Raw genomic sequence first — 14611 nt, 5'->3', positions numbered from 1 at the left:
CGTAAACTCCAGAGTGTCTTTAAAAACATGCATAAAACAAGTTTATGTAGTGATGAGTTGATGAAAATGTGATCAGAGGCTCACAGACACGTAATCCTGTGTTTCCCCTCAGAGCAATGATTCCCTGATGTTAATTCAGTGTTTGCAGTGACTTCATGGAATATAACAAGAAATATCGATCTGTTATCTTGCTTTCCTTAATTATTTAATTCATTAAGTACTCAGGCATTTAAAAATGGTTTACTTATTAAAAGGCTTACATTCTTAACGGAGGTGATATCGCCCCCAAGGGGACAAGAGTTGGTTCTTGGTGGGGGTTGAAAATCTTACTCTTTTTATATAAAAAGCAGATACATATACACAGCACATGACAGGCCTGCAGTGTATATGTGGTATTACAATTTCATTTGGAGGGTGATATGGAAAGATATCTAGGAAGTGTCCTTGGAGGGATGGCAATCATGAAACAAAGGTTGAGACACAGAGTTGTAGAGCACAGTGAATAATATGATGAACCATCTGCACTGGTCCCCAACTTTTTGGCACCAGGGACCAGATTCCTGGAAGACAATTTTTCCATGGACCCGGGTAGGGGGTTGGTTTCAGGATGACTCAAGCGCATTCCATTTATTGTGCACTTTTTTTCTATTATTATTACATCAGCTCCACCTCAGATCATCAGGCATTAGATCCTGGGGGTTGGACCCCTGATCTAAAGTATTTACTAGACTACACAGCACAGCATATGCACTCAATGTTAGCTATTATTAGAAAAATCATTAATCATACTGTCTGTTTCCCCAGTCTTCTTCGTTTTCTTCATTGACGGATATTTCTTACACTGGAGGTTGTGGTTTTCTGAGGGATCTGAACACAGATTTTCAGATCTGCCTGAAAATTCCGTGTGAAATTTGTTATTTTCTTTTTTGCTTTCATTTTTGTGTTGATCTTAAAGATAATGATTGTATACCGTTTCCCCTTCGTAGCAGAGTCCTCCCACAAGATTTCACTGTCCAAGTTTTTGCCTGTCTTTTAAGGAGGGAACTCTACCTCATTGGTTATAGGCTAATAAGGGATAGAGAAGAGCACACTTAAAGCACGTGATTGATACAGTCAGAGCAAATGAGGGCCAACTGATGTGTAGTTAGTTGTAGGAGGAAGGACTCCCTGAGTTTGAGTGGCAGGAAGTGGTGGGCAGGGCAAGTCCCCCTGGGGCCGGGGTAGTGTGGATGCACCCAAACCAAGAGCACATTTGGCTTCAGCAGCCAATGCTACATTTATGTTTTGAAAAAAAGCAGTGTAATCTCAGCAAAATAACATCATCTGCCAGGTTAAGATAATGCTGTTAATTTGAATTTTATGGGTTTTATTGTTTGCGTGTCCAGTTCGTTAGTTTGCTTTGGTCTTATTGTTGAATCAAATCTAAGGCAGATGGAGTTCATTTCTAGTTTTCCATTTGTGCATCACAAGTAACAATATAATAAAAATAATTCCTGTAAGTTAGTGATGCACAGTATTTTTTTTTTTTTTTGCCTTATTATAGTAGTGTTTGCATGACTCAGGTTTGAGGAGAACAATCATGGACTTCTAGAATCATAGACTATTTGAGCTGCTGGGAATCACTTAGTCCAACCATCTCCCCTATCAGCTGTGGACACTGAGAAGTGAATGTCCAAGGTCAGAAAACAAGGGAGCCGCAGACTGAGGTCAGAGACCAGGTTGGCATACGTCTAATTAGGTACCTGGTCCAACGTGTCAACCTCCTGCCAAAGGTGAACCATGGCAGATAAATGGTGCTGCATGACTCACATAAATGCTGCCACAAAGGCCTGACACATACTGATGGAGAGTTTCTGCGCTGTCTCTGCTGACTCTGAGGGAGGAGGATGAGAAATGGGCAGAGATGATGGGAATAATTGTTTCAGAGCCATACGTCATAATGGACAATGTGCAGTGGTGAGAAGAAGCAATGGCCATTTGATTTCCCTGCTCAGGTGATATCGCCCATGAACTTGGATTGTCCCATACTCCCAACTCTCAACTCAAACAAAATCCTGAAGCTCTTTCAGTTGAAGCCCATTTGTGCTTTTCTACTTTGTCCTTTTTATAGACTATAAACTCACTGCGTGTGAGTGTGATGCGTACCACTGTGCAGGGAAGACGTTGGAAAACAATGTTTCTCAGCTGCATGTAAGAGTTTGGATCATAACTTGTGGTGTGAAAAGAGTTCATCTGGGTTGTAATTGGTTGGTCATGGTTTTAGTTTTTTATTGACACATAACAAATTACCATGAATTTAGCAGCAACTCACCGCAAGATACATCTATTATTTCACTGTCTCTTTGGGTCACAATTCTGGGCTTGGATCAGCTGGGTCTTGTGTTCAGGATCTTGCAAAGCTGCAGTCAAGGTGTTGGCCAGGGTTGCTTTCTCATCTGAGGTCTTCTTCCATGCTCATCTGGGATTGGTAGAATTCATTTCTTTGCAGCTTTGGAACTCATGGTGGTTTGCTTCTTCAAGACCAGTAGGAAAGGTCTCTCTCCTCTAGGCTCTTTAAAAAAGGTTTCCTTATGTATTTAGGTCAGGCCAACCCAGGATAATCACCCTTTTGATTAAAATCAATGCTATAGGAAATTTAATTACATTGGCAAAATCCTCTCACCATTGCTGTGTCCTATTGCTTAGTGGCAAATTGCAAGCTCTGTCTACACTCAAGGGGAGAAGGTTACCAAGGGCATGGGCACTGGCTTAACCTGTTCAGGCTACTACAACAAAATACCATAGACTAGATAGCTTATAATGTTAACAGATATTTAATTCTCAAAGTTCTGGAGGCTACAAAGTCTGACATGAAGGTGTCTGGTGAGGAACTGCTTCCTGGTTCATAGATGGCCATCTTTTTCCTGTGTTCCTATGGTAGAAGGGGCAGGGGAACACTCTGGGGCCTCTCCAATAAGGGCACTAATCCCATTCATAAGGTCTCCACCCTCATGCCCTAATCACCTCCAAAGGCTAATCACCTCCTAATACCATGCATTAGGGATTAGGTTTTACGATGAGTTTTAGGGAACGTGAACATTCAGTCTGCAGCAGGTACCATGGGGATCATCTTAGAATTCTGCCCACCATGGTCATTGGCCCTTCTCCCCCATGCAGCATGTGTGGTTCATATTCATAGACTTTCATGTGCATCTGGAAAATGTTTGCAATATTAATGTATATGTTCAAATTAAAAGTTAGAAGAGTACAAACTCAGTTGTCAGCTGAGGTTAGGTTATGTAGACCAGGGTTTCTCAGCCTCAGTGCAGTTGATGCCTTGGGCTGCGTAATTCTTTCTTATGGGGTGCTGTCCTATACATTGTGACATGTTCAACAGCATCCCTGGCCTCTACCTAGATGCCAATAGCACACCTTCTCCAGTTGTGACAATTAAAAATGATACCAGTCATTGCCAGATGTCCACTTGAGGGGGAGGCACCCCCTTTTGAGAAGTCCTGAATTAGAAAAACAGTGGGTTTTTTTGGTTGTTGTTTTAATGAAGAACCTATTAAAGCAGGGAATTTGTTTTTTAAGGTGGTGCAGCTGTTTGGAGCCAGCAGGAGCTTGCCCCTTGGATAATGCCTCCTTCTTAGATTTGCCTTTGTCCTTTACTAGGAAATGTATAGTTTCTTGTTGCATCGAAAAACTTAATGCTGTAGATGTGTTTCCCACATGCACTCTCTTATTTACATGTATGCCAAAACGAGATTACGTTATCATAGTTGACTATGTTTTATAATCCTGTCTGAGTTTATAGTCAAGCCATATTATAATAGGGCTTTAGTTCTACTATGACATGGGTCAGATATTTCCCGAAAGATAATTTAATGCATAAGGCAGAAAAGCCTAATAAACTCCATTCTTGGTATTATGGCTTCTTTCTTGGAAACAAGTGATACGGCTTGGTAAGGGATGGAGTGGAAGGCACGGTCCAGTTCTGAAATTACAAAACTCAAAAGCTGCTCGTTCCTGTTTTCTCTAGGCAAAGGCAGCTCAAGCATCTCATCCGACGTGAGTTCAAGTACAGATCACACACCGACCCAAGCCCAGAAGAATGTGGCTACCAGCGAAGGTAGGCATCTGGTCTGCATTATCTTGTGCCCTTTCGTCACAGTGCTGGCTGTGTTTGGAAAACACGTAAAATGTGTGAGTCTCAGTTCTGTTCTACTGAGTGGGACCATATGAGATTCTTAAAAATGAGAAGGCCAAGGTTTTCCCTGGTTTCTTTTTTTGTTGCACTGCTGTCATTGTCTACTAAAGTTGTTTTGGTGCGCGGTTTAAGGTAAATGCTGTTATTTTGTGAAAACATAATAGGCTGACTTTTGGGAAGTGTTTATGAATGACCTATCTTGTTTTTCAGTATGGAAAACATTATGATTGTGCAATCCTTGTACTGCAGTTGAAAGTTCCTGCAAAATCTGTCAAAATATGGCATGCCTGGAATTCAGGATTTTGATAATGGGAAGGTCATAGTCTTGTGATTTCGTAGAACTTAAACTAATCACCAGTACTGGGGAGTAGGAAAAGGGGTTTGTTTGATTCTTTAAAGAATAAGTGAAAAGTCCTGCTTGTCAGGACAAAGATTGGTTGCATTGATATTCTTGATAAAGAATTTGACTCTATGTAGTAACACATGTTGGAGTTTAATTGCTTTCCAATAGTTAAGAAGCTTTTCAGTTAACTCTTCTGAGTGTGGAAATCATTGTTTCTGTCATAGTTATTTAGTGGAAAGTTGACCCAATTATGGAATCAGCTCCTTTTATTTTAATGTGAAACACAGTGAAATGACTTCATTTCTGAAGAAGACTTCTTTTCTACACGAATTGTTGAACGAAGGTCCATGGAAAACATGAATGTGGTTTATAATGAAAGATTTGTGAGTTGTAATCTGATTTTCTCATGACACTATATAGAGCCTACTTTCCTAAAGTGTACAGGGTGTTGCGGAAACACATTTCCAGTCCTTTCAGAGGCTTAAATTCTGCTGCTTATAATATTGGAATGTGCACTCACAGCCTGGTGTTGGTCATTTCAGCGTATGCGCTAACAGTGATGGTTTGCTTCTGTTGTGTGTTATCTCCTCGTTGGGTATTTTTTGACTTGGTGTGTTTCAAGTAAGAATTATCTTCACTGGATTAAATGTCCCCAGACTGATGGATAAATAGCTTTACAACTGGATTGTATTCCCTTGTGTTTAGTGCTTTAGTGTTGTTTTACCAACATTGTACAGCACACTGATTGGGGTATATTCTCCCTAATGCAGTGAAGAATCAGGTAGCAACCCAACTTTAATTTTCTGCCTTTTAATTCAAATATGGGGATTAGATCACTTTTGAAATTCAGTTAAGGGAATGTGAAAATCGGGTAAGCTGATTCTATACCTTTGCTTCGATTCTTAGGAGTCAGAGTGGAAATCACTTCAATTTAATTGATTTATGATCCATTATAATCAGAAATCTGTTTTGTAAGATTATCACTTCTTTCCGCCATTACGTTACAGTCACACTTGTCACAGTAATTTGTCTAATTTGAGTGGCTGTGGAAATAGAAAGTTAAAAGTATGTGAAATAATTCCTCTGTGTTTCCCTATCTGGATTTAAGTTCTCAATATTTTTTTCTCCTTTTCAAAAATAGAAAATGTGAAAATATATGAACTCTGTTGTAAAGTTGGGACTGTGGGATTTCATGCATTTAAAAAAATCTGCTTTTTATGTTTAGAAAAAAAAACTATAGGGATTCAAATTTTCATTTTTATTTTACCTTTTTCTTAGGAAGATCCTTTTCATGTATGCCCAGCCCATGTTTTATACATTTTGGTCACAATGCATTTTCGGGAGAGAAATATGGGAAAATGTGATGCTCATATAAAACAGAATTTTTAGCAACTTGGCTAAATTGGTTTGGAATTTTTTTCTGAACTCTTAAGTGAAAGAACCTTATCCTTGTGAAAGATGCTATCCATTTTTTGCTCATCTGAAAAATTTTAAAAAGAATGTGTTGTTTTGCTATTTATTTGCATGGATCCATTTTGCTACTGGTTTTCGATCAATGAAAATTTTAATATATTAAAAAATGAATTCCATGTGGGTATTAGTTACATGAAAGTGTGTTTCATTCAGGGCTGTTTGCTGCAGAATGGTCTCATTATCTGTTTGGCTTTTCAAGATGGAAGCATAATGGCCAGTGCTGATTTTCTCAGAGCACAGATGGGAGAACCTAGGTCCACCTCTCAGGGCGAGCAATTAGGGCATCACATTCTTACCTCCACAGGGTGGATTTAGCCGATGGCATGCACGTTTCCTCCTACTGGAAAATACCCAGGTAACCGCTGTATGCAGCACACGGACAAAAGAAAACAGAAGGTGGATACTGATTTCTTACACACACTATGGAAGAGCACAGTTAAAAATGCTTCTCTGATTCTCTTTCCATTGTTTTCTAGAACTATGTTTAACCTCTGATGTTAAGAAAATGCTGGGTGAGTAGCGTACCTAGCTTTCTGGGAACTGTATGATTATGGTTATTTCTTCAGTTTCTTGACCCTCTTATGATTTTTCACCTCTGAATTCATGGCTATTGTCTTCAAGAAGCAGAAGCAGGATCCTCCGTTTAAAGGTCTGAGTGATATTGATGTCTAAACATGATATCTATGGTGGAGGATAATATTCAATTTTCCTGCAGCTTTTGAAAACCGTGGCCATACCTGTAGAAGCTGGGTTGCAAGCGTTTTGAAGCAGTATTGGATTTCTCCCTGATGGGCTGAATGGGGAAGGTGTTACATCGGTTGCCTGGTTGGTGGTGTGTGTGTGTCTTTGCGTGTGCATGCATGTGCGTTTGTGTCTGACCTCCGCAAAGTAGCTGATGGCTCAGGCACTGTCTCTTACTGGGAAGCATGTGGGTTTCTCACTCTATGCAGTGTATGCTGGGAAATAAACTGAGGACCTGGGAGTGGACGGAAGGGAAGGGCACACATAACGTGCACTAACCTGGGGCTGGTGGTGGGAACGGTGATGAACTGTCTTACGGGGGAGGTGACAATGTTCTAAACATGGATCGTGATGATAATAAATTTACTAAAACTAGCTGAATTTTACACATGAAAGAGGGTTTTGGGGAGCTGCTGCTGCCTGACGTTCAGACTTGTATCTAAACCATCACAAACTATCCGTTTAATATGTTTCCTCCCAGCGCTGAGAGGTGAGGGGCAGAGTCTTGGCCAGTACAAAGTGCAGGGCTGGAAGGTTCTCCTGAGATGCTCTGGCCTTGGGGCCAGAACTGGCCCGAAAGCCATTATAACAAAGCCCTGGGCCAGCAGGGTTCGTAGCCCAGCGTGTGGTGCCCGAGCAGGGTTGACTCACCATGGTACATGCATATTCTCCCATGGAGCTCTGGAAGATGTGAGAGATTATAGACCCAGAGATTTCTCAAGCTTTTAATTAATTAATTTTTTTTTAGCTTTTCTTGGATAGTCACTAACCTCAGCTCAGATTTTAAATATTTTAGCACCAACGCTAATAACTGAGGCATCACATTTACTCAACTCTAAGTCAATTTCTTTATTAAGGGCTATGTCTTTGACATCTACCTCAAGTTCCAGCTAATCCACTTTGGGCCATTAAGGCTGTTCCCCTAGGATGGTGGGCACAGATGGTGATACAATTTGATTTTAATCCAAAAGAGAATGGTATTTTTCAGCTGATGGTAATGTTCTATTCCAGGATCTCATGCAAAACTTTCATGAGTATTAATTTTGTGACTCTAGAGGCACACCCCGTTCTAGGGATTGGCAGCTTTCTCTCTGATAAGGTATAGACTTTCTTTAAAACCCGTTATATTTCTTGCGACAGTTTAAGTTCCTGATTTCCTGACACTGTAGGGGGTTTGGGTTCCAGTGTAGGAAGCTGGGGAACTTTCCATTTTTTCCCAACAAAATCTGCATTCCAACATCATAAGCCATAGCTTAATTCTTTCCAGTTGTGTTACTATTCTTTCTCTTCCTTTTTTTTTTTTTTTCCAGTCTTTCTCATCCACAGGGTGTTTTCTCTCGTACTGGAAAGGATGGCCTTCAGCTCTTTGAAAGTCAGGTCCAGCCGTGAGCAGAGTCAGTTGGATTAGGTTAGATCATGAAGAAGCTTCCCAGAAAGAGGAAGCTGAGCTTGGGCTTCTTTCTTGGAACGGGGATTGTGGGGGGGTTGAGGGTGTAGCTTTAAGGGTGGCGGCTCAACTCAGCCTTCTCTTGAGCTGGGGGAACACGAAGCCAGTAGTTCAAAGGCCAAATGTGGTTGGCTGATGAGGAGTCTGCTTCATTCAGCTGCTCTTTGATCATATTCAGGTTTAGATGTGGAACTCACGGACAACACAATTTGTAGGTGTGATGGCTGTTTATACATGCTGGTTATCAAGTCAGACAACCGTGGAATCAGAGAATTTTTAGAGCTGCAAAAAGCCTTGGCAATTTTCTGATCTAATGTAGTCATTTTACAAAGAAATGCCTGTGGCACAGAGAAATGAAGAGATTGGCTCAAGATTACACACCTAATACATTATCAGGCAGGAGTCTGACACAGTAGTGATTTGGTGAAAGATGGTCCAATTAGAAAACAGCATAACCTTTAAAAAAGCTGTTGCCTTCAGAGCATGAGGCTATTTAGTTCGTCCACCTGATCTCTCACTGCCTATTTTGAGCGGGTTGCAGAGCTGAGGCAGGCTGTTGAGAAGAGTTTGAGAAAGATTGTTGAGCCTAATAGATCAGTCCTTCCAATGGAAGGAGGGTAGCTGCTTCACATGGTGAGAGGATCTCAACCGACTTGAGTAGGTTCGCTTCCAGGGATGGAAACACTACCATTAAGTCAGCTCATTATAAAATAGCCTTTCAATAGATCCGCCTAACCTTACTTTGTGAAATTGCCCATTTAATTAACTATCTGAGAGAAGTTCATTTTAAAATGTTTCATCTGAGCCATGTGAAATGAGTTGATTTATGAAGAATTTGTGGTGATATTCTTTCCATGAACCTAAAATCACCTGTTTATTTATACAGTCCTGGGTTCTCATGTTTTCCGTGGCCCAAATTAGATGAATTCTAGATAGAGTTATTTTGAAAATGTCCAGGCATCTGGTTTTGCTTTTATTCTCTGTCTCCTTTGTATTATCTTCTTTTTACTTCTTGAATGTACTCCTCAGACAAAATTCACATAAATCACTCGAGAAGAGAAGCGTGATGCTTTTAACTCAGGGTAGATTCTGTTTCCCAAAAAGCCCTTTTGACTGTCCAACAAATTCAACAGACATTTTTGGACACTTATTTCAGGCTCTTACTAGTGCTTTCATGAGCATTATTGCATTCAGCTTTGTTTCATCATCACACTTCTCTTGCGAAATAGGGCATAAATGTTTCCATTTGGCAGATGAAAACAAGGAGGCTGGGGAAGAATCAGAGTGGCCCAAAGTCATGTAAAACTGGTAAGTCACAAAGATAGGCTTTGAGCCCCGAGTGCTAAGATTTATTCTTAATGCTTGTTTTGTAATTGTCATGCAGAATTACTGAGAGTTTCATACTAATCATTGTTATAAGTTTATATGAAAGTATATTTTTAAAGTACTTATGAGAAGTACCTTTTCAAAAGCCAACTCATATTTGTGTCTAGATTGCTGATGCTATACATGGAAACACTTGCGTCCATATATAGTCTAGAAATTGACTTCCGATCCTCAGTTATAGAAAGCAAAAGTCAACGTTTCAAGTTGTTTTTATATGGCACTGCTGAAGGCTCAGTTTTCCGGCTACCATAACTGTGCCCTTCACAGATTGCACCAGACAGAGTTAGGGTTCGAAATTGATATGTAAGTTAATCATAATGTGTATGTATGTGTATGTAATATAAATGTACTGAATAGTTGTATTGCTTGTTTTCTCTTTAAGACTGAGCCATGGAATTATTCTTAAATTGGAAATGCACACAAGTGGCAGATATCAATCTCAGACCATGTGTCTGGGAAGACTGGAAATGTACCTTGAAGCAGTCTATAACAGTTGAATGAAATTCTATCCATGACACAAGAGCAAATAGAGTGATACCTAATAGGAAAAGGAATATAAAGAACTGGAGAAAGAAAATGATGCTGAAGAAGTCTCTTTTAAAATAGTTTTAAAGGGACGAGTTCCCTGGAGGTCCAGTGGTTGACTCTGTGCTTCCACTGCAGGGGGCGCAGGTTTGACCCTTGGTGGTAGAACTAAGATCCACAGGCTGCGTGGCACAGATGAATAAATTAAATAAATAAATAAACAAACAAATAAATAAATAAAATAGTTATAAAATGACATTTATCCAAATTGGAAGGTAGGATGGAGGACCTTATGGGGAGGGAGAGATTCCAAAATCAGAAATGGTGTTTAGGAGCTTTTATTTAGTGTATGGGGCAGGTAATGACCAATTATTATAGAGTTTTGTTTTGCCTTCAAAAATTAAATTTTAAACTTAACTATCTCTGAAAATTTCAGGGTCATTTAGGAATGCTTTGCAAGGCTTTAGCTTTTGAAGCTTAATGCATTTTGGTAATAAAATTAGCAACTTACTGCTTCCTGATCAAGTTTCCCTAATTGTTGAAGCGACTGCTTAATTGTAAGTTAGGTGACTTTTGAAAAGCTGCAACAATTACATCTGCCTATTTGAGCATTTTATAGATTCAGTGTGCCCAATTTAATAAGGAAGTCACATTTGCATCTGAGGGTTAGTTTAAGCAGAGGAAAGCTCATCAGCTCAGTACCCAGGAAATGGTTATGTAAGCCTAGAAATTTACATTGAAATTATAAATACCATCTCAGACTCAAGAATTAAGTTTAATTTCTTGAGGGAATTATCATCCCAAATGAATTATCCAGAATGGCAAATATGTCATTTAATAGTCTCAGAAGGAAATTAGGTTTCTGTGTGTGTGTGTGTGTGTGTGTCTGTGTGTGTCTGTGTGTGTCTCTGTGTGTTTGTGTTTAAGGACATCTTAAAGTAATACTTGAGGCATACAGAGCTTCTTAGATCTTCAATATTCTAATCTCATGTGCAAAATTAGTCTGTGTTTATTTCCTTCAGTTATATTTTGTCACTTACAAAAAAGCACTCAAATAATCAATATATTTCAACTGTAAACATTCTGGTTCATCTAAGTACAACGAAGTGTATTTATAATAGAAGCTTGGATCATTCTTAAGATATCAGTAATTTCAGTAATTTAAATGGGAATTTATAAAAGGCTGTAAGCTAGGTTCAAATACGTTTGTTTAGACAGTGAGAAGGAACTGCAAAATGCACGTTAGTCACAAACTGGTAGCACAGAGAATGATCCCTGCTCGCCAATGTGTTTTCTTCTACCTGAGGAATTTTCAGAACTAAGTTTGAGTTTGATTTAATGGATTTAAGTGGCGCATCCAACCTGCAGCTCTGGAGTTTCCATCATTCTCTGACGCCATAAACAGTCATCCTTCACAATATTGCTATTCGCTCTTTGGTTCCCTGAGGAATTTGATTTTTATGACAAGATGCACAGTTTCCGGAACTTGCAATTATTGGGGGAAATAAACACGTATGAAACAGCGAAATAGCAGTTTGGGGTGGTGTGGGATTGTGCTCCAATAAGTGATCTGAAGACGTGTTGTGGTTGGAGGAGTTGGGAAAGGCATCATGGGGGCCTGGGACTTGGCTTTTGCTGTGTGGCTGCAAGGTGGAGGGTGGAGAGGGGATACAGCCTGGCGTGTTAGAGTGTGAAGTGGGTGGGGAAATCCAGTTGGGCCCATGTGAGGAAAAGTGGAGGCTTCTAAACAGACCCTTCTCTGGCAACGTTGCATAGGGTCCAAAAGTGCTTTCAGCATCCAGTCTTGCACTAAAACGGTTAGTTACGGAGGGGCTGCCCATTCTTTGCGTTAGGTTTTCCATGGATCCCATATAATTGGAGTTGTCAGTGACAAATGGGCTATCATTCTGTGACACTGTGCACCCACCATCTTTCTTTGGGTTATTTGGAAAGTTTTACACTAAAGGACCCGTTTCTGAGCTCATCTAAGGGGAAGAAGGAATAGGCAGGAGGTTGGGAACCAAATTTTTAGGACAAATATCCTGATATTGGAAATATTTGCCCTTTACAGTCGTGGACTGTAGAGTCTGACCTTAAAACTCAGCTTCACATGTCTGTTTACTTCCTCTTTGACCAGGAAATAACTTCCTGAGGGTAAACTGACTTCCTCAGGAAGTCCCTGACGTCCCAAGGCTGTTAGGCTGATTAGCAAATAATGAGAGAAAAGCACTTGAGTTGTAAAGGACATTCCTTTACATTCTATATATTCCTAAGAAACCCAGAAAACCCACATTATGGAGGGAGTAATATACAAGTAATTTAGAAATTATTGGTGATCATTAAGAGGTGATTGAAGAATTGTTAGAAGGAGTGCAGTCTGTGGAAAGTGGACAGTAGCACAGTTAAAAATGATAACTATAACTAGGGAGCTTTCTGCTGTTTATAACTGCTGCTGCCTTAAAGGGTGGGGTGGGCCACCAGGGACACTGGAGGACATTCGTGCTTCCAAATAACTGCGTGTGTCTGAGGCTGTGAATTTCCTGATGTGGGCTTTAGAAAACTAGATTCCTCTGCACAATAGAGAGATTCTGAGCATCAAAGAAAGGAGACATGGGGAATCCAGGAGAGGGAAGAGGGAGATAATGGGGAGAAGGAGGAATAGTGGAGTAGGGCAGGGATTCCAACGACTTGTGGGGTAGCGGTGCCCAAAGCGACACCATCCTGTGTCCCTGAAAATCGCTAGTCAGCCTTTACCAAACTCACAAAATGCTTGGTTGGAGTGGATTTCCTATAGAAATCAGTGAAGGACTCACTTTTCAGACTGTTCGCTTGCCTTCTTTGTAGTCACCTAACTTACACAGATATGACTAAGGCCAACTTCTAAAGAATCCATCAATGAACACCCCCTTACTATTACAATTAGCCCAAATTCAAGTATTCTGTTATGTTTATTTTCTGGTGTATATAACAGTATTTTATACAACTTATAGTAACTTATGCAACTTACATTACCTTTTCTGAGTCTAATTAAAAACTCACTTTGTTCTGATTATTAATAATTATTATTCTCTTTTTGATGCTTGGCTTTTCACAATTTCTGTGAAAAACCTTTAAGCATCTCCTTTGCCCTTCCAGCACTGTCCTTCATGCTATAAAAACCATCTTTGCTTTCTGGCCACAAAAGAATGTTCCAGATCCATCCTATTTTCTTGTTTTTTTTGCCCCAGACACAGAATAATCCATGCTCTAAAGAGCCTGTGTCCTTTGAATAGAGAAATATATTTAAGAAAATATATTCAAGACAATAAATTCAAGACATCAATCTTGAAATCAGGCAAAGGGTTTCTGCTGCTGTGAGCTCACTTTTCGTAAAGTTAGGGCAGGGGTAAAAGTATTTCATTGATTTTACCAGTTCCTAATATTGTACATTATAAATTATTGCACTATACATATGTTCTTATAGTATGAAATTTCATTTGCTACCAAGATTTTCTGATACTCAGCAACCAAACTTATCACCTCTGTTGGGCTTGCCCCATCAGATTTCCAGATGTGTTCAATGTGCATTCTTTGTAGCATTGACAAGCAGTAAGCTACAGCTCAATCAGGGTGTCGTGTGCATGAACGTCCTGTATACACTTCAGTTCATACCTCCTCAGTGTTGCTCCTGCACTAGCTTGAACTTCTTTGAAAGAACTGTGTTTTTTCCAGCTTTGTATACCCCATGGCTACCGCAGTATTTGGCTCTAATAAACATTTGACAAGTGTTTATTGAACGAATGACTGGGTTGTTATGCAAGATTTTAAGGAGAAGTAGCCCTCTTGATTAACTTTCCAACTATAGTCATAAAGACTATACTCAGAAAAGCTGTGCAAATCCAGTGTAATATATGAGAAGCAGAGTTACTTTTTAGAAAAAAGAGTAATGCTATTATTGCTCAGGAAAACTTGACGCACATCATGGGAACATTGGCCATCAATTTGTTTTTACTTGCCTCCTGTGTTAAAGGAGCAAACAACTTTTTAGAGCAGAATAGACATGTTGGAAGGAAGATGGAACAGAAGATATGTCTAGTTTCTATGTTTTCATATGTTTTAATGTTTCAAACCAAAAGGTTGTCTGAATATTGACTTTATAAATGACCAGTTTCTCTCAGAAAATTTTTTAACATTTTAGATCAGCAAAGGAAATAAACTTAGAAATATAAGAACTGTGGGGCTACTCAGCACCCCTCCCTCCCTGCAACCTCAATTTTAAGGGAAGAGGACAATATGTTCTTTCCCCCTCACCAATTTAATTTTATTAAATCCCTTTTTAATCTCTTTTGACCTCAATACATTGAATTGTTTCAATTCTTCACTTACTGACATCTCCAAGTACTAAATTAGAGCCTGTGGTTCTTTAACTGATGAAATTGGAGAAGTAAATTTCATTTTATTGGCACAAAATATGGCTGAATTGGCCAGTTAACAAATGTGCTCACATTTTTTGGGTTCACTGACTTGT

General features: G+C 39.6%; 1 protein-coding gene across 4 annotated transcripts in view; it reads left to right on the top strand.

Annotated features, from left to right (window-relative positions):
• Positions 1-14611, top strand: part of FBXL7 (F-box and leucine rich repeat protein 7) — a 392528-nt gene that overhangs the window by 102269 nt on the left and 275648 nt on the right. For all 4 annotated transcript variants that reach the window (XM_057709726.1, XM_057709725.1, XM_057709727.1 and 1 more), the window contains one exon: positions 4022-4111. In XM_057709726.1, the coding sequence (XP_057565709.1) occupies positions 4022-4111 (90 nt within the window). The remainder of the gene's footprint in view (positions 1-4021; positions 4112-14611) is intronic.

The sequence above is a fragment of the Hippopotamus amphibius genome, chromosome 15, assembly GCF_030028045.1.
Source record: "Hippopotamus amphibius kiboko isolate mHipAmp2 chromosome 15, mHipAmp2.hap2, whole genome shotgun sequence".
Lineage (NCBI taxonomy): Eukaryota > Metazoa > Chordata > Mammalia > Artiodactyla > Hippopotamidae > Hippopotamus > Hippopotamus amphibius.
The sequence above is the reverse complement of the archived record's forward strand: the minus strand, read 5'-3'. Positions and strand labels throughout refer to the sequence as shown.